This window comes from Salminus brasiliensis, chromosome 1, assembly GCF_030463535.1.
Source record: "Salminus brasiliensis chromosome 1, fSalBra1.hap2, whole genome shotgun sequence".
NCBI lineage: Eukaryota > Metazoa > Chordata > Actinopteri > Characiformes > Bryconidae > Salminus > Salminus brasiliensis.
This window is the reverse complement of record NC_132878.1, coordinates 93,173,383-93,193,744: the sequence shown is the minus strand read 5'-3', so window position 1 is coordinate 93,193,744 and position 20,362 is coordinate 93,173,383. Positions and strand designations below refer to the sequence as shown.

The following is a 20,362-nucleotide window of genomic DNA, read 5'->3' as shown; positions in this document are numbered from 1 at the left end:
TATTGGTGTTTGAGGCCTGTGGTTCTTTTTTTGTGGAGCCAAAAGTGGTTCTTCTTTGGCATTGTTTGAAGGTAGCACTTTAACAGTGTAGAACAGAAGTAGTCCTCAATGCAGTCCTCTACACTGAAAAATCAAGGACACTACATAAAACATTACTATTGGGAAAAGAATCCGTAATTTCATCCACTAACATTACATGGCTTTGCTCTTCACTCTGCAACAGCAGTCCAGGGAGTTGCCATTGTAGCGATATTCGAGTCGACTTGCTATTCTCTGCAGAGAAGTTGTGGATCTTCCAAACAGCTCTATATGTGTTTTATGGGGTTCTGTGACCATTAGGCCATTCAAGTTTATTCATAGCACATTTCAAATACAAAGGCAATTCAGAGTATTCCTGCCTTGTTCCCAAGGATTCCGGGTAGGCTCCAGACCCACCACGACTCTGAGCGGGAAGATAAGGATTAGAATTTAAGAAGATCATAATTAATACTCTGTTTGATTAGTTGTACCTTCTTGGTCAGCTTGTCCACACCTTCAAAGGTGAGTCCTAGAGACCCAAGTCAAAGTCCTCTCAAACGCTCTAGGGTGGTCAGTGCTTTGTTCTGAGAACAACACCAGCTTCAGCTTCGGTCATTTTCTCACAGTGGAAGGAAGGGTGGACACAAACATCTGTCTGGAGTCTGGAGCTGGATCTTCTCTCAAAGATGAAAGCTTAAAGTGCTGTTTATCTGTTGGGGGGCAGTTTTGGTGGTCCACCAGGGTCTTGCCGGGGGTTGTGAGAGGTTCCCATGTTCTCTGTATCTTTAAATAATTTTTTTAACTCCAGTTTTAGAAGCTCCTTTTCTTTGACTTTCTCCTTCCTCATACAAGTGTATTGTTCTATCTGATCTCCTCAGGAATCTCCCCTGAAATCTGAAGAACGTGTACTCTTTGGAAAGGAGCTGAATAAAGGGAGCTCTGACATTTGCACAGAACTGTATTTATAGACCCTTCTTTAGAAAAGAAAAGTCCCTTTAACTGCAGCCCACCTCTATAGATTAGCATGTGAGCAGAAGTGTGGAGGTTTGCAGAGGTGTGTGACATTTTTTTGTGATATCTGTAGAAATCGAAAGGTACATTTAGCACAGCGCTCACTTCTCTAAATAAAGCGCTCTGGAAATAGAACAGCGTGTTTTTAGTCAGAATGAAACCAAATAAAGTGGCTTAAACAGCTGATTACCATCTGTGATACGGTCATGAGGAACCTGCTGCCTCTAGTTTTTGCAAAGGTTACCATCTCTGTCTCCCTGTCTGTCTGTCTTTCTCTCAGTTGAGGATCAGAGCACGCTCGGACAAGAACGATGGGTTGTGGGCTGAGGAAGATCCGTCACACAGATGACAACAGTCCGGGGAAGATCTACTCTACCCTCAAGAGGCCGCAGGTGGAGACCAAGATCGGCGTGGCCTACACATACTGCCACCTGGACTTCCTGATCGGAAAAGAAGGTAAGCTAGATTTTGTGGCTCTGCAGGAAACCACCCCGAGATCTGTGACTCTTGTAGTTGAGCACCAGGACTGAAATTAAGACCATCTCTGTTGATGCCAAGACAAGATAAAGTCAAAGCCGAGGCAAAGACTAAGTTTAAATGAGAGCAAAACCGTGTTGAGACTAAATTCAAATGAGTTAAGGCTGAGTCGAGATGTTCAAATGGGGAGCAAGAGCAAGTAAGCCGAGTCTAGATAAAGGAACAACCGAGATGAGACTAAGCTCAAGACCAACTCCAAATGAGAGTGAGACTGATTCAAGCGTGAATCCAGAGAATGTTTAAATTAGACTGAGACCAAGTGCCAAGACCAAGTTGAGACTGAGCTGTGATTGAGTTGAGATCTAGTCCCAATAAGAACAAGACCAAGTTGAGACTGAGCTCTGACTGAGTTGAGAGTAAGTCCCAATAAGAACAAATTGAGACCGAGTTGAGAGTAAGTCCTAATGAGAACAAGACTAAGTTGAGACTGAGTTAAGATTAAGATTGAGTTGAAAGTAAGTCCTAATGAGAACAAGACTAAGTTGAGACTGAGTTAAGATTAAGATTGAGTTGAAAGTAAGTCCTAATGAGAACAAGACTAAGTTGAGACTGAGTTAAGATTGAGATTGAGTTGAGAGTAAGTCCTAATGAGAACAAGACTAAGTTGAGACTGAGTTAAGATTGAGATTGAGTTGAGAGTAAGTCCTAATGAGAACAAGACTAAGTTGAGACTGAGTTAAGATTGAGATTGAGTTGAGAGTAAGTCCTAATGAGAACAAGACTAAGTTGAGACTGAGTTGAGACTGAGTTGAGAGTAAGTCCCAATAAGAACAAGACCAAGTTGAGACTGAGGGACATGTGGAATCATTTAACCATGAGCTAAACCTCTAAAGATTTACTGGAACAACAGAATGAAGCTTTTTAATACTATTTTTAATTACATAATTACACAGTTTGCTTGTAATTAACATTTTGTATCGACTGGTTCACGTCTGCAGTTCTGACTCTTTTCCATTTGTTTTTAATGATTGAACACAAATGTGGCCTTTTGCCACATTTTCCTGCTGTAGTATATGTTGGTGCACATCAGTGCCAGTTATAAAAAGAAAATATGATTAAATATAATTTAGAAACTGTAGCTGATCTCAGTCAAGGCTGATTATAAACCCAATGCTAAGCTTATCACCCTCAAACATGTCCACTATTGAGGAGATTGCTTTTCATGCCTTGAGGCAATTTTAGTGAGTAAACTCAGTAAATGTTAGTAAGTACTTAATAAACACACACACACACACATATTCACACAAAACCAACCAAAACATTATGACCACTGAGAGATAAACATACATTGATTATCTTTATCTACAGTGGGATCTTCATCTGTCAAGAGGTCGATTCTACATATTAGGCAGCAAGTGACCAGTCAGGTCTTGAAGGTGATGAAGGTGTTAAAAGCAGAAAAATGGTCAAGAGAAAGAACCTGAGCCGCTTTGACAAGAACCAAACTGGGATGTTCTAGACGACTGGGTCAGAACATCTCCAGAACATCAGGCAGCTCTTTTGGGGTGTTCCTGGTATGCAGTGTTCAGTACCTACCAAAAGTACTCTGAGGAAGGAAACCTGGAGAACCAATGAAAGGGTCATTTGCGCCCAAGGCTCATTGATGCTCATAGAGGCCCCATGGATCTCCTGCTAACGTTAGTCTTGGTGCCAGATACCACAGGACACCTTCAGAGGTCTTGTGGAGTCTGTGCCTCGATGGTTCAGAGCTGTTTTGATGGCATGAAGGGGACCTAGATAACATTAAGCAGGTCTCGTGGGGTGTTCCTGGAGCCTCCACCTCACAACTTACAAGACTTAAAGGATCTGCTGCTAACGTTAGTCTTGGTGGTGCCAGAGGTCACAGGACACCTTCAGAGGTCTTGTCGAGTCCATGCAATGTCTTGCATGATCCAGGCTTTTTTCTGTGCTGGCACCGAAGTGGTGAAACAAGCTTCCCCTGGGTGTCCGAACGGAGACTGAAGACCCACCTCTTCCGAGAGTACTTGGGCGAATAGCCAATCCTTACTGACTTGTGTTTAGTCGAGTCTAAACTTAGAGGATCTTTGAATTATTAGTCTATTCAGACTAGCTGAGTTTTTTCTTGGGTAAATAGCAAAGCACTTTTGTAAGTCGCTCTGCATAAGAGCGTCTGCTAAATGCCTTAAATGTAAATGTAAATGTGTATGGTTGAAATGTAATGATTAGATTTGTTGTGGCGGCCCAAAGGGGGACCTACTCAGTACTAGGAAGGTAGTACTAATGTTATGGCTGATGAGTTTTTTCCCTTCTCCTAATAATGCAAAATGTCGCTGTATTCTAAATATATCGCCTTGTGATCAAACATATCATGATACTGTAATACAGGGTTCCCTTTTTCTCAGGCTAAAAAACAACAAAATTTCCTATTTTCTTGATATTAGTGTCACAGCTGTCAGGAAAGGAGTTTTTTAGATGTCTCACATATTATAATCTCAATAATAATCTCAAACCATCAGAAATCTGTGTGTGTGTGTGTGTGTGTGTGTGTGTGTGAACAGCAGTCGTAAGTGTGATGGCTTCACGTCTCAGGAAAACACAGATTTCTCAGGTCTATATCAAGTGTGAATCTATGGTTGTCTTAGGGCTTCTGAGTTTTGCAAGTCATGTTGCGTAGGGGTGTAAGAAAAGATCGATATATCAAAGTATCGCGATATTAGGTTTGCAGTACTGTATTGATTCTCTAAAACACAGTATTGATTATTAATTAATATTTCTATGTAAAGATTGGTGTGAGACAGTGGTTAAGTTAGTGCTGTGTGTAAACCCCGACTGCTGGATAGCAGTTCTGGATTTTATGCAAATTATGGTGTTTTTATACCGTGAAAGTTTTCCTAGAATTTGTGCATATTACAGTATATTGAATCATAACCCTGGTGCACAGGTTCTTTGGGCGATGCCGTAGAAGAACCACTTTTGGTTCCATAAAGAAGCAGACCTACAAATCGAAGAGAAAGATTTTTGGGTCATTTAAAGGACATTAAATGCAGGACATGGTTCTTTATGGAGCCAAAAGTGGCTCTACTATGGCATCACTCAAAGAGCCATTAGTAGCATCTTTAGTTTTAACATAACAGTAAGCAGGTCTTCTGGGGTGTTCCTGGAGCCCCCACCTCACAACGTACAAGACTCGAAGGATCTGCTGCTAATGTTAGTCTTGGAGGTGCCAGAGATCCCAGGACACCTTCAGAGGTCTTGTGAAGTCCATGCAATCCCTTGCATGATTAGATTTGTTGAGGCGGCCCAAAGGGGGGCCTACTCAGTACTAGGAAGGTAGTACTAATGTTATGGCTGCATAACATCTTTAGTTGCTAGAGTGTCTCATAAAAAGTCATAGCTTGCATTATCAAAGCTTTCTTTCCTGCTGAACTTTCTCCCATTTTTAAAGTGTTCTGGCCAACACACAGCCCTAGTTATGAGTCCGCGACTGCCGTCAAGTTCATGCCTCATCGTGGTCGGGAAGGATCGCATGAAAGCGGCGTCAAAGTTCCTGCAGAAAGATGAGATTCCCTCAAAGTAACTTTCAAACGGCCTGACGCCGACTGAAAATTACTGTTCGATTCCCTGCTGCTTCACAAATCCTCAGACTGATGATGCCGGCAATTTCCCCCCCCCAAAAAAACGATGACACTTGCAAATTATCAAAGCAAATCCTTCCAAGACTGACTCTCTCTCTTTCACTCTCTCTCACTCCAGCTCCGCCAGACAGAGCCGGTTGGCAGCAGGCACCTGCCTTTCTCCTCTCGTACCTCGGCATGCGTTCCTGCTAGGGTGTTCGGGGTGCCGGCAGAAGTGTTCTTGCATTTTTGTAAGGGGGAGGGTGAGGGGGAGCGGTGGTAAAGGGTTGGGGGATGGGGGTGGTTATGTGCAAAATCCTGAACCCCGCTGACTTTGAGGAGAGCGGTTAAGGGAAGTTCTTCTTGCGGGCCGTGGCTAAATATAGCTGTCAGAGCTCTGCAGCTAACAAAAGCTGGGTGTGATGGGATGTCGTCCCGAACGGCGCGAGCTGGTGCACTCGCTGACAATTCAGCCTGGAGATCACATTAATCCCGTATGGAGCTTTCAGATCAACACTGAGCTCCATCCATGACTGCGCCTCTCTCTCTCTCTCTCACACACCCTCGATCTCTCGCTCTTTCCATAGAATGCGCTGTCCTCCAGATAGCTAAGGCGCTTATGTAGCATATTTGTGTAGCATATAAATGCCCCAGATTTTAGCCCAAAATGCTAACTAAAGTTGCTAACGAGGTATAAAACAGAGGTCACTGGTCAGAGGTTTTCACAAGCAGGGCCACATTAAAACCAATACATGCGCTGTACAAACATAAACAATATGGACAAAAGTATTGGGACACCTGCTCATTCATTGTTGCGTTTATACTAGGTTTTGGAGCATTAGTGCGATGTTGGATGTTGGATGATGGTCACCACCCCACCTCGTCCCCAACTCCCCAACTGATCCCAAGAGTACTGGATGGAGCAGCAACCATCATTCCAGAGAACACAGTTCTTCTTCCACTGCTCCACAGCTCCTCAATGCTGCAGCTGGGGCACTTTATACCCCTCTTGCCCACACCTGGCATTAGGCAGCATGGAGCCAATAGGTTCATGTTGATCTTTGTTGATGTGTAGTAGTTTATGTACATGTAGTACTGCCAATAGAGAGGTCCTAAGAGCAGATAAGCATTAACATATTGGCATTATGCTGCCTAATGCCAGACATGGGCTAGAGGGGTATAAAGCCCCCCAGCAGCAGCATTGAGCTGTGGAGCAGTGGAAGAAGAACTGTGTTCTCTGGAATGATGGTTGGTGGATGAGATGAGAGGGAGTTGGGGATGATGAGGTGGTGTGGTGATCATCATCATCATCCAACATCCTGACTTCACTAACGCTCTTGTCGCTGAATGCAATCAAATCCTCACAACAATGCTCCTCCGAAATCTAGCAGAAGGCCTTCTTCCCTGGACAGTAGAGACAAAAGCAGGATCAACTCTTTTTTAACAGCCTTGATTTCAGAAGAAACAATGTTGAATGAACAGGTGTCCCAATACTTTAGTCATAATAGGAGTCAAGGAATGTCAGTGAAGTATCTTAGCTCCAGTGGTTGGAGTGGTGCAACAGATAACACCTCTACCTGCCAGTGAGTTACCACCACGCCATGTGGGAGACTGGGGTTCGATTCCCAGTCTGGGTGACTATGCTGTGCTACACCAACAAGAGTCCTTGGGCAAGACTCCCAACACTACATTGGCCCACCTCTGTAATACAAGTAACCTTGTAAAGCTTCACCGCATTGTGGGAATCACTGTGATTGGCTGGGTAGTTGTTCTGTTGACATGCTGTTGAAGCTCTCAGCTTAGAAAAGGTGTCCTTAATCCATCCAGACTGAAAAAGTTTGAAATGAGCTTAGCGATGATTAACCACCTAAACGCATTAACTGATTATCTTCTGAGAGCTCATTTAATAGATAAACGACTCTGCAGACAGTAGAGACTTTGTTTGTAGGCATGCAAACTTCTCCTTTTCTTGATAGTGAGAACATTTTGGCCTAATGGCATATCCAGCGGGTCACGGCTCTGTATGCAGTACTCTACTGCATATGGATAATAACAAAAGCCCAAAGCTGAAGTGCTTAAAAAACAGGAGCGGCAAATGTATCACGCCAGCATGAGTACAATAAGCTCCTGCACGCCAGACTGCCTCAGCCGGCTTAATGATCCCTAACGCTGCTCTGCTGGAGAGATTAGATTGCATATTTGTTAATCATATTAATCAAGTTTATGGTTCCCTGGTCAAATCGGTACATTCATCTCCCCGCAGACACGTACAAGAGGGGGAGCGGTACGTTGACGGTACGTTGACGTGGAACTGACTGCGTTACAACCAAGCATGATTAGCGGGAGCAGTCAAATCGGTCATAGATCTCACAGACACTGAAGCATGCCAGATGTTATAATTACGCTGTAGTGCCCTATCAGGACGGCAGAGTTATCAATTTTAATAGAATGCTCGGATGCGACGCGCACTTGAGCGGTAGGTAGAATTAACGGCGCGTGGTTGCAGAGTTTTCCCCCCAGGGAGGGTCGGCGGGTGGGGTGGCTAAAAAGATGCTTTAGCTGGCTTTCTCCATCATCACGCCGTTATCAAGAATCGCTCGGCCCAGGGTGCCAGCGGAATGGGCCGTGTATTAAGGTGCGGGTCGAAAGCACAGGCTGCACAGTGTGCCAGCTCGGCGCTTTGAGATGCCCGTCACGTTCCTTATTTCCCTCAAATGTGATTTCAAATGTTTAAAATGTCAAGAGGACGAGGGACAGGAATCACATTTAGCAAAGGCCTCTCTGCTGCCAGCTGAATGCCTCTCAGCTGCCACCACACACGTTTTCCAGCTGGCGGTTTCCAGCTTTACCTCTGATGAAGTCGATCTGCCAAGACATGTTCTGTGTCTGAAGCTTTCCTGCTTTGGTGTTGCGTTGAAGCTACAAGTCTAGTTTAGCTAATAAGTTATCGTAAGCTAATAAGCTGATAGCTGTGCTGTTAGCATTGTGCAAGGTGCATGTGAGGGTACAGGTGGCAGAAAGGCCGACTGAGTGGCAGCGTTAGCGTTCAGACTGCAGAAAGTTAAACGGGGGAGAAACTAATGGACTTCTTAATGTCATTTCTAGTGAGATAAGTCACTATTTTGATGAACACTGTAAAACATGGAACAGGGCTTATGTATTATTTTGAGCTTTGAGGTTTGCTGTGCTTTGCTGTGTTTCAATCAAATCAAACTAGTTGATTGTTACAACATGAAGTATTTATGTATTAAATCAATCAAACTTCAGAGTCAAAAAAGTTATTTTGAGAAATTCAGTCGAGTAAGTCACACTTTTAAGTTAATTGAGATAATTGTTGTAATGTGCTATGTTAAAAGTTTCAGTGTTGTAAGTCAGCATCTTTTTTGTACAAATTCATTATTATAATGTATAAGTCAGAATTTCAAGGAATTCATTCATAATTTCAATGTAGACAGTCAGAATTTCAAGGACAAAATAATTATTTCAATGTAGAAAGTCAGACTTTAGTAATACAAATTCATTTTTTTCAATGTAGAAAGTCAGAATTTCAAGGAAAAAATATTATTTCAATGTAGAAAGTCAGAATTTCAAGGAAAAAATATTATTTCAATGTAGAAAGTCAGAATTTCAAGGAAAAATTCATTATTTTAATGTAGAAAGTCAGAATTCCAAGCCATGAATTCATTATTTAAATGTAGAAAGTCAGGATTTCAAGGAGCAATTATTATTTCAATGTAGATATTCAGAATAAAAAAACAACATAATTTCAATGTAGAAAGTCAGAATTTCAATTAAAAACAAAACAAAACATAATTTCAATGTAGAAAGTCAGAATTTCAATAAAAAAAAACAACATAATTTCAATGTAGAAAGTCAGAATTTCAAGGAAAAATTCATTATTTTAATGTAGAAAGTCAGAATTCCAAGCCATGAATTCATTATTTCAATGTAGAAAGCCAGACTCTATTAGTACAAATTCATTATTTCAATGTAAAAAGTCAGAATTCCAAGACATGAATTCATTATTTCATTAAAGTCAGTCAGGATTCAGAGAAAGTAAGTCATTATTACCAGATACTACGCCAGAATTTTGACAAACACTATACGTCCAAAAGTTTGTAGACACCTGCTCCTCCAGAGTTGCTTCTAAAATCAGAGGTAATAATGAGATTGCCTCTACTCTTCTGCAAAGGCCTCACACTACATTTTGAAACATTGCTGTGAGGAATTTGATGTGGCTGTGAGAGCATTAGCAAGGTCAAATACTGTTAATGGATGATTAGTTATCCCAGAGGTATTGTCTGGAGCTCCTCAGCCCAGTGCTGTAGAACTTTACACCCGTCTATCAGCTGGATGGCACTGGGCATGAGGACTTCAGACTGGATGCTTGGATGCTCCAGAGTGGCCCGTTATATCAGCAGTGCTTTTCTACGCCGATTAAACAGACTGTGCATGCGTAACTAAATGCCTGTGTCAGTAATGGATGCTGAACTCTCTCAATAAAAGAGTGTCTGGAGACTTTTTGCATGTATAGTGTACTTCTACCTAGTAATCGTAGGTGATGTTTGTGCCCTCTACTTGGTGGAAATGGGCTTCTACATATGTATGACCAGATATGCCTACACATGAGGATCTACAGGGAGCTGCACTTCTATTCTTTTGCCCTTCATGTGTCAAAGTGTTTGCCTGTGGTGGCCACCCTCTGCCTTTTCAATCACTGAAGCAGCAGTGGCCTATTATTTATGGCACCCTAAAATACACCCCTTCACCTTCCTGCCTCCATACTATTGTCAGACAGGGTGTGAAGTAGCCTCGCCTCTTGCAGGCGGGTTCTCACAGTGCTAGAGCAGCAGGCGAACGTCTCAGGCCATTATTGAGTCAGCAAACGGGTTCCTAAACGTTGAGCGGAATGAGTGGGCACTTCCTTAGAACATGTTTTTGTATTTCGGCAGAGTTTATTAATAGGCCCAGCCTAGCCTAACCTAGGTTTGTAAAGGGTGCAACAGAGCTAACAGCCGTTTTACAGGCTGAATATTTTCGTCCTTCCAGTCCAGCGTTGCATATAAGGCAATTTGACATGACCAGAGAGTGTGACGTCGTATTTATATGCAAAGATGCCTAATAGCCCGAGCCCTTAAAGGAACAATTCATCTTGAAATGCTAACATGGTGGATGCTGCATTTTTTTTTTTACATTATGACGGATGATGGATGATGGTGTGGTGACTGTGGCGGCCCTCCCACCCAGATGGTGCACTCTGGTGTCATAAGTACTGTGCCGCTGGCTATGTAGTCAGTATTTATAAAATGCAAATCAAATATTAAAATGCTAAATTAAATAAACTGCATTATTATTATTACCAAAAGCTGCCGCTAACGGTGGCTAACTGATGTGAAAGCTGGTTAGCTTACTAGCTATCCAAGCTAATAAGCAATGACTGTATAAAAAAGGTACCAAACTTGTAGCATCTGCAATACATTTAGTTACAGTGCATCGTTATATGGACAAAAGTATTTGGACAAACCTTATATTCACTGAATTTAAGTGTTTCTTTCAGTTCCATTGCCACCACAGGTGTATAAAATCAAGCCCCTAGCCCTGCAGTCGGCCTTTCTTACACACATTAGTGAAAGAATGGGAGGTTCTGAAGAGCTCACTGAACTCCAGCCTGGTTCTGTATGTAATAGGAGACACCGCTGCACCAACAACTACAAGTCAGCTGGTGAAATTTAGACCTTCCCTCCTAGATCTTCCTCCATCAGCTGTGAGTGGTGTTATTATTGAACAGTGGAAGAGTTTGGGAGGAACAGCTCACAGAGAGCAGCTCAGTGTCCACCGAGTGTCTGTCAGACCACGTAAGGTTACAGAGCGGGGTCAGGGCCGAGTGCTGAGCTCAGAGCAGAGTGCAGAAAAGCCTCCAACTGACTCAGTAACTGCAGCAGAGCTCCAGACCTGCTGCTGCTGGTAGAGCTTAGAGCAATAGGGGGACCAGCTCCTTATTAATACAGCCTATGGGTTTAGAATGGGAGGTCATAAAAGCTCCTGTAGGCGTAATGTGTAGGCGCCCCAATACTTTTCTTTGCAGCTGTTTATACACAACTGCACCACAAAAATCTCTTGAGGTTGGGGGACCATCTGGGCTAGACTGTTTGGATAGCAGTTAGGTAGTTAGGTAAGACCGTATGGCAGGGCTACCTCATTTCATGAGAAAGGAATTCATGCTCTTTTCTAGTTTCAGTAATGCAATCACCATGGTACTGTTTGCACAACTGCTTGCTGCTGGTGGTTAGGCATGCGGTTAGCACGATGCTAACGATGTCAGGATATCAAGAAATGTGTTCATTAGCACGATGCTAATTGGTGACTAAGCTTGCATCGTTGCCTTGTAGCTCCAGTGCTAAACTTCAGGCATCAAACATGTCTAAGGTTTCCTTGGCGCTGACTGAGCATCCAGGAAAAGCTATTCTCCTTCTGTGTACCTGCCTCATGAAGGAGAGGATCCTGTTCAGTGTGGAGGGGGCGGATTGTGTGCATGGGCCGTGCTTTTGTGCGTCGGATTAGAGCAGGTGGGCCCGGGGAAGCCCTCCCTTTCATCCCGCCGCCAGCCGGTGAAAATTGAGTCAGAGAGGAGCTCGGTAGGAGATGCATTCAGAGAGGAATTCACGGCCATTCGCTTCCCCACATTACCTTTCGCCCATTTCGCCCGAGCCGCATGGAGGACCGCCATTGTTCTGATTGGCACAGGCCCCTGCCCCTTCATACAGGAAAGGCACGGTTCAATCGCGGCTGGCCAAATGGAGGCCTTCATCGTTTTCCAGCGCAGGCAGCTCGGTTACATCACATTACCCTCAGCAACGGCATGCAGTTTGACCTCTCTGTCGCTTCTCTGAAATGGTTTGGCAATAAAACTATATTGGCCAATTCTCTCCAGCGCTGACATCTATACTGTCCTCATATTCCCCGAGCGCGCTTCCTCACTGTTTTCAAAATGATTAAATCACGTCCGTTCCGTCCAATCGAGTCCTACTTTACTCATGTGGCTCATCACTATGATTTACAGACATATATAAACAGAGTCGTGAAAATGAGCCAGTAAACACACAGAGCAGTCGTCAGAGACTTCAGGTGGAGTTCCTGCGCTCCGCTGGTGCGGCGTGATCCAGTACGGTTTGTTTACTGTGAACATTGGGAAGGCAAACAGTGAATGTTTGCGATGAATCTTTTCTCCCTTGATTTTATCCGAGTATATCCTCTCCAGCCAGGATTGTGTTTAACGAAGCTTGTCTTTGATTGTGCTCGACCTTCTCCTGGATCATAATAATGCTGTTAGTTTTCCTTCTGAACTCCAGATCTGATTACTTATTAAAATAATAGTTTGGTAGAAACTTTAATTCAGGGGACCGACTCCATATCCCAAAATGGGATGTCATAAAAGCTCCAGTAGTAATGTGTAGATGTCCCAATACTTTTGTCCATTTAGTGTAATTGTATGACCTTTCTTTGCAGCTGTACTGTAAGTACGTTATTAAGTTTATATTGTTTATACCTCAGTAAGCAAACATATACCATGGTGTACAGTTTTTCACTGTTATTGTTCAGTCAAGACCATTTCTACACTGGTCGGACGAGGCTAATGAAGCTACTAGGTTAACAGAAGCTCATGGCCACCAATTAGAACTGTGTGAAGCGCCTGTTTACATCATCACACAAAATAATAGAAATTAGATTTTTTATATTCGATTTTTTATGTTTTCTGATGCTGTATTTGGTCCATGTTTAGAAATAACAGTGTCGTACAGTGTCAGAATTCGATGGAGCCCCGCTGGTGACGTCCCACATAAATAAACATTACGTTGTGGCCACAAATTAGGATCTCATCCCGTGCCTTACTGAATAATTTATGTGGGATGTAACCAGCAGGGCTCCATAGGACTAGTCTTGACTAATTGACAATAGTGAAAAACTGTACACCATGGTACATTTTTGCTTACTGAGGTATAAACAATGTAAACTTAAGCCTCAGAAATGCACCATGGTATTTACAGTACAGCTGCAAAAAAAGGTCATACAATTACAGTATATGGACAAAGGATTGGGACATCTAAGACTAAGTCATGGCCTACCTCAATTATGTCATCCCATGCCTTACTAAGTCATGGCCTACCTCAATTACCTCGTCCCATGCTTTACTAAGTCGTGGCCATACCCCACTTATGTCGTCCCATGCCTTACTAAGTCTTGGCCTACCTCAATTACCTTGTCCCATGCTTTACTAAGTCGTGGCCATACCCCACTTACGTTGTCCTATGCCTTACTAATCAGGGCCTACCTCAATGACCTCATCCCATGCCTCACTAAGTCATGGCCTACCTCAATTACCTCGTCCCATGCTTTACAGTTTTACAACTTTTCAATTGCCTCACCCGTGCATGACCAGCACAAGCCAGTTGACTAGCCTGATCAAGCTGACCACACTGGTCCACCAGTATGACCAGCTCAGCCATACTGGTCAACCAGCTTTACCAAGTTAGTGAACCAATAAAACATCCACTATTCTGGTCAGGAGCCAAGCTGGTTTAACCAACATGCTTACCAGCACAGAGTATGTTATTGCATGGATGACCAGCTTTTTGACAGCTTTGAGCGTCACCGACCAACTTAGACCATCTGGGACCAGCCAGCAGGAAAGCTGGTCTTGAGCTTAGTTTGGAAGCTAAAGGCTTTTTCCTGTTTACCATCGCAATGCGAGTGCACAAGCTTTCTTCAAAACTGACATCAAAAAAGTAATTAGCTACATTTGTGGTTGAGAAAGTTGTAAGAATCCTTTAAAAGCTTTTATCAGTTTCATCAGTCTGGACGCTGTACACCTTTACTGTACGTTCAGGCCTGTGTGGGCGGCTGTGGTCATCCTGGACTCCTGTACAGCTCTTCTCTCTTGTTTTTCATGGCAAACCAGCACTGTACGATATAAAGTCATCAGCAGATTTCCCTGCTAGATGTCAAAAGCGCCATGACAGCACTCTCGTCAACAGGAAACGCAGATCTGTGCACAGTTTCCTTCCTGTCTGAGTGTGTTGGCGGTGTCAGAGTTGTGCTCGCTGCAATATGCTTCACCTTAGAGGCCAGGGCTGCCAAATCAATGTGACAGCAATCTCAAAGATTTTTTTAGGGGGTGTGGGGGGAGTGTTTTTCTGCAGCTGCGTACACACTGATGGTAATGTGGCACTTTTAATTAAGTATACAGAAATATCTCTTACTCGGGGGCTCCTCCATGAGTCTTTCATCACTGTCCCCTTTGCAGCTAGCTAGTTTAGAGCGTTCCGAGGCGGGAGCAGCAGTGGGGGCGACAGCTGATCACATGCTATACAAAAGTGATTACGTGTGAGCTTTTCACTTTCAGCTGATCCGGGTTGTTTTTCTGTGAAAGCTCAGCAAAAAAAGACTTTAGTCCTGTGAAAAATCATGAAATTTAAAACACTGGACCGCTTAAAAGCTCAAATGCTGAATGTCTTATCTCTAATTCTTATGATAATTATTCGTTGGAATCTCAGAGGGTGGGAAATCATATAGATGGGCTTTTGACGGCGATGCCGTCCAAGCTTTGGCCCCATCATTGAGCTGTGGATCCAATTCCCAGTGATGCTACAGCCAGGGGTCCAAGAGCATAACTGGCCTTAATGTCTCTTGGTGGGTAGAATGGCAGTTGGCAGTTGGCAGTTAGTGTAGGGAGAATTGGCAACGACTAAAAAGAGTAGGAAGCTGAATAAATCAGCCATTACATTAAAACTACCTGCCTAATATTGTTTAGGTCCTCTTCATGCAATCAAAACAGCTCTGACCCATCGAGCCATGGACTCCAAAAGACCTCTAAAGGTCTAAAGAATCCTGTAGATCCTGTAGATGAGGTGAGGTAGGGCCTCCAAGAATTGCAACAATGGGATTTGGGCACCCATGACCCTGCCACATGTTGATTCACCAGTTCTCTGAATCACTGCATACTGGGAACACCCTATACCAGGAGGACCTGCCTGGTGTTCTGACCCAGTCATCTAGCCATCACAGTCTAGCCCTTGTCAAAGTGGTATTGAGCAGCAAGACATTAGCAGCAGATCCTTTAAACCCTGTCACCAGTTCTCCAGTTCTCCTTCCTTGGAGCACTTTTGGGAGGTCCTGACCACAGCATACCAGGATAACCCCATACCAGGAAGGCCTGCCTGAGGTTTTGGAGATGTTCTGACCTAGTCATCTAGCCATCACAGTCTAGCCCTTCTCAAAGTGGTATCAAGCAGCAAGACATTGGCAGCAGATCCTTCAAATCCTGTAAGTTGGGAACCCTATACCCTGTCACCAGTTCTCCAGACCGCTGCATACCAGGAACACCCCATACCTGGAAGCCTGCCTGATGTTTTGGAGAAGTTCTGACCCAGTCGTCTAGCCATCACAATCTTTACGCTTGCCTATTTTTCCTGCTCCAACACCAACATCACCTTCAAGAACCAGTGAATTATGTAGAAATTATGTAGAAAGTCAGTGGAATTCCCCAATAAGGCCATACCACCAACCTCAATCCCACGAATGCTCTGCAAAGTTCTGAAAAACTTTCATTCATTCATGCTGAAGGTGAAGGTGGACAGCTCCACACGGATAAAGGGAGCAGCCGGTTTCAGCCTTTTTCTTGTCCACGGCTTGTTTTTTCAGCGGCTCAGCCAGAGCCCTGTCTCAGATGTTAAAAGCAAAACGCCCGTAAAACGTTTCCCCTTATATTTCGCCGGGAGGTTGAGCGGTTCTTTCCCCCCTCGATTTGATTTTCCTGGCAGGCTTCTTGCTGAAGCTAGTTTAGTTCATGTAGCTGCTCGGGGGTGTTTGCCCTGGGCTCTGACTGTCATTACAGGCTTGTGTTTTACATCAGAGCATCTGCTCTTCCTTTCCACACGAGCAGGAGAGAGAGAGCTGCAGACAGAGAGAGGCAAGAAAGAGTGCACTCATATATCCCCGCTGTCTCTCATTGTCCTCTTCCTCTTATCCAGTATGGCATTATTGATTGCTTCTAAATGCAATCTCCAAATCTGCGACTGTGGAGAAAACAGCATGAATTTAACAAAAGCCCCCCGCCCCCCCTCCCCTTTCTCTGCCTCTCTTTCTCTCATTCTGCCTCTGTCTGTGTATGTCTCTTGCATCCTCTTGTTTGCAGAGGAACAGAACGAGCAGTGAATGCTATGTGCAGAATAAACCTCTACCACGGTCGGAGTTTTCTGAGGAAATGCTATTTGCAGCTGTATAGCATCACCCGGCCTGTGAAAATGAGCTAATCCGCATGCTTACGTTTCTAGCTAATCACATGCACAGTGCTGTGATGATATTCCTGTCAGGTCTTGTTGTGTTGAGGGGTGTTACATTTCTGTAGATTTGATAGATTGTCGACGTAGCAGGTAGCTACGCTGTACTGCAGGAATCTCCGCAGGATACCTGTGAGAATCCTATAGTAAAAGCTGTGTATCAAGCTGTGGCTAGTAGCTTACTACAAGATACTGCAAAATGTGGGGCTACTTCTCATATGCAACACTGGATTGAGCCTATTCACAGAAATCACAGAAATCTGATATATGGCAATATATAGATTTCAAATATGTGATATATAGACAAAGATTAGATATAATTTAGATAGACTATTTGAATTCCTTTATATATTCAACATATCTTTGACACAAGTTATTTGAAATAGTCAATTTTCAGGATGTACTTTGGAAATATATACAAACATATATCTATAACAAATATATTTTGAATATGATGGACAGGAATGCAATATACATACTGTACATACATACACACGTGCAATAACTGATATGTACTTATAAGATTACTACATATATAATAAGAATTATATATTTCAAAATATAAAGTATATATTTCAAAATATGAGTAGATACAGATGGTGCACGTATATGTGAGCATTGCACACACATATGTATACCCGTGTGTGGCATATATATATATATATATATATATATATATATATATATATATATATAATTAATACTGTACACACACATTTACTCATACTTCATACCTCATACTTTACTCTTATAGCCTATATATATATACACATATAGGCTATAAGAGTAAAGTATGAGGTGTGAGTATGAGTAAATGTGTGTGTACAGTATTAATGGACATTAACATTAAATATAGCTGTGAGCTTTGAGTGGTCTTTTTACCCTCACACACACACACACACACACACACACACACACACACACACACAATACCATGGTTACTCAACTTAGGCCTACTCAAAACCCCTATTCAAAAACACACACAGTAACAGTGAGCACACATGTCCGGAGCAGTGGGCAGCCATCGCTATAGTTCCTTACAGTATTACTGCAGGTAAATATGAGGTCATTGGTTATTATTATTTTGTATCATCATCATCATCATCAACAACAAATCGGAATATGGGGCAAAAATCATTAGGCTTGAGTGAAAGATGATGGGGAAACAAGACTCTTGGCTTTAAATGATGTGACAGGATGAATAGTTAATCAAGGTTAATCAAGACCAGGGCCTTGAACTAATAAGGACGGAATTTTAATTTGAGGTTATTATAGAAGGAAGTTTTGAATAAAAATCTTCTGTGATCTCTTTCGGGAATGAGCTCATATACTGCACAGCACACTTTTAGAATAGCCTGAGAATGAAACCCTCAGACACATATGCAAAATTGATACTGGATGCATAATAAACACCCTAGACAGTATTATTTTTTTAGCTTGCTAAAAGTTATGAATAGTCATCAGAAATGTTCAGAAAGCTTGCAACAAAAATATGACTGAAAAATGGTTCGCTTTGCATCAAACACTGCAGCCACGATCTGCTCCTTTTTCCTAACAAGCTTTCTTCCAAGCCTTCCAAACACCCTTTTGAACTGCAGAATTTTGACCAGGGATGTGATCGCAGCATCATTTCAGTCCTTAAACGGGATAAAGAGAACCCAGTTAAACAACTGATGTCTAAATATTATCGTTTTTTTACCCAACATTTAAATGCAAATCTGTCCAAAATTTGTGGACACCCCTTCTAATGAATGCACTCAGCTGCTTTTCAGCTGCACAATGACACACACACATACACACAGCTTGTCCAGTCCTTGCAGAGAAGTACTGCCAATAGAATATGACTCTCTGGAGCAGATAAATCAACATGAACCTATTGGCACAATGAATAATGCCAGGCATGGGCTAGAGGGGTATGAAGCCCCCCTGCCGTATTGAGCTGTGGAGCAGTGGAAGAACTGTGTTCTCTGGAATAATGAATGGTGCTTCATTTAGTCCTTTTGGGATGAGTTGGGGAGCTGGGATGAGATGACTTCACTTCTGTTCTTGTTGCAGAATGCAGTCAAATCCTCACAGCAATGCTCCAAAATCTACTAGAAAGAGTTTCTCCAACAAAAGCAGGATACCTTCTTTTTTTTTTTTTTTTAAATATCCTTGATTTCGGAAGAAACCATGAATGAACAGGTGTCCCAATACTTTTGTCCAAAGAGTGTTTAGTCCTACCCAATGCTGCCTCAAACCAGGGATGTTGGTGGGCCTCCTTGCATGAACTGCATTTCTGTGGTGGTTAAGGTGTGGACTTTACCATGTCTATTCCAAAATCTTACCTTTCTCCAGCTTTAATTATTTCTTTGTGGACTGTGCTGTGTTCTTAGGGTCATTGTCTTGCTGCGTAACCCAATTACTGTTACGCTTCAGTTCACAGACAGATAGTCCTACCCTGACATTCTTCTGTAAAATTTGCTGGGGCAATCCAAAACTTAGAGGTCCATCATCATTGACAAGCTATACAGGCCCCAAGGCAGCAAAGCAGCTCCAAACCATGATACTGCCACCCCCATGCTTAACAGATCAGACCAAGTTCTAACACTGGAATGCAGTGTTCCGCTTTCACCAACCCTCCCTCTTTTAATTTAAACCAAAAGGTTACATTTAAGCTTCATCTGTGACCCAGTAGGCGTCTGGTTTATCCATGTGGTCTTAAGCACACTTCAGACAGGCAGCCAGTGTTCTTTTTGGAGATTAGGGGCTTCTTCCTTGCTGTCCTGCTATGCACGCTGTTCATGTTCAGTGTTCTGGACTCATGAACACTGAGATTACTCAATGCAAGAGAGGCCTGTAGGTTCTTTGTGACTTATCATAATATGCCATGTGCTCTGTTTGAATATTATCTGCCTCACACTGGATTGGCTGGATTGTAGAGGCCAAACTCTTTAGAAATGGAGTTGCAACCTTTTCCAGCCTGTTGAGCTTTAATAACTCGTTTTCTAAAGGGCCCTCAGGAATCACCTTTGATACAGGCATGGTACATTTCTATAGAAGTGTGTGGTGAAGACCAGACTTCAATAGTGAAGACCCAAGTTTATGTTCTTGAAGCGTGAGATCTTGCTAAGCTCACATTTGATTGCCAGCTTTAAAACACCTATCTATAATAACGCCCTCCCCCCAACAAAGATATTTCATTTTTTTCAATTGTATCTATAAATAAATGTGAAACTACAAGGGTTTGGCATCATTTAATTAATTGGGTTTTTGGATTGTGTTCCAACTGCCGTGTTTCCCACTGATAATAGACTGATTAGTGTGTTTATACTCATGTAAAGACCCCCTTTTGAGTCTCAGGTCCTCTCAAGGTTTCTTCCTCTCAGTGTGAGGGAGTTTCTCTTTGCCACTGACAAAGACAACTTTCCAAAACTGAACTTTCCTGCTAATATTTCTGCAAAATTTAAAACCATGAATATGCAAAGCAGCAGCAATAAAAATATAACAAAAGTAAAGGGTCACAGGGGTCACGAGTTTGCGCCATCAGCAGCCGGAGTCCTAGAGAGCACAATTGGTCGTTCTCTTTCCAGGTGGCTAGAAGGTAGCTCTCTCCCCTCAACAGTCTTAAGCGATGTTTGCCCGCACAGGCGTTTGTTGGCTATACTGGGGGAGCTGGAGACTTGGAGAGTTTTCCTCCGAGCATGTCAGCAGTTTAAAAAGAGGCAATGTTTGGCTGTGCATGTTTTGCAAGGATTGAAGTCCTTACCCTTCTAGTTTCTGGAGCATTGCCAGTGCCAGGGGGAGCTACAAATGGGTGGGTTAATTGGCAGTACCAAATTGGGAGTGAAGCAAGGAAGGGGAACTCAAGAAATTTGGGCTGAAGTTCTGGGGGCTTCGAGCAGA

General features: G+C 42.9%; 1 protein-coding gene across 2 annotated transcripts in view; it reads left to right on the top strand.

Moving 5' to 3' along the window:
• Nucleotides 1-1,312: 1,312 nt before the first annotated feature.
• rftn1b (raftlin, lipid raft linker 1b) overlaps nucleotides 1,313-20,362 on the top strand; it is a 123,300-nt gene continuing 104,250 nt past the window's right edge. For both annotated transcript variants that reach the window (XM_072692439.1, XM_072692438.1), the window contains exon 1: nucleotides 1,313-1,485. In XM_072692439.1, the coding sequence (XP_072548540.1) occupies nucleotides 1,341-1,485 (145 nt within the window). In that variant the 5' untranslated portion in view covers nucleotides 1,313-1,340. The remainder of the gene's footprint in view (nucleotides 1,486-20,362) is intronic.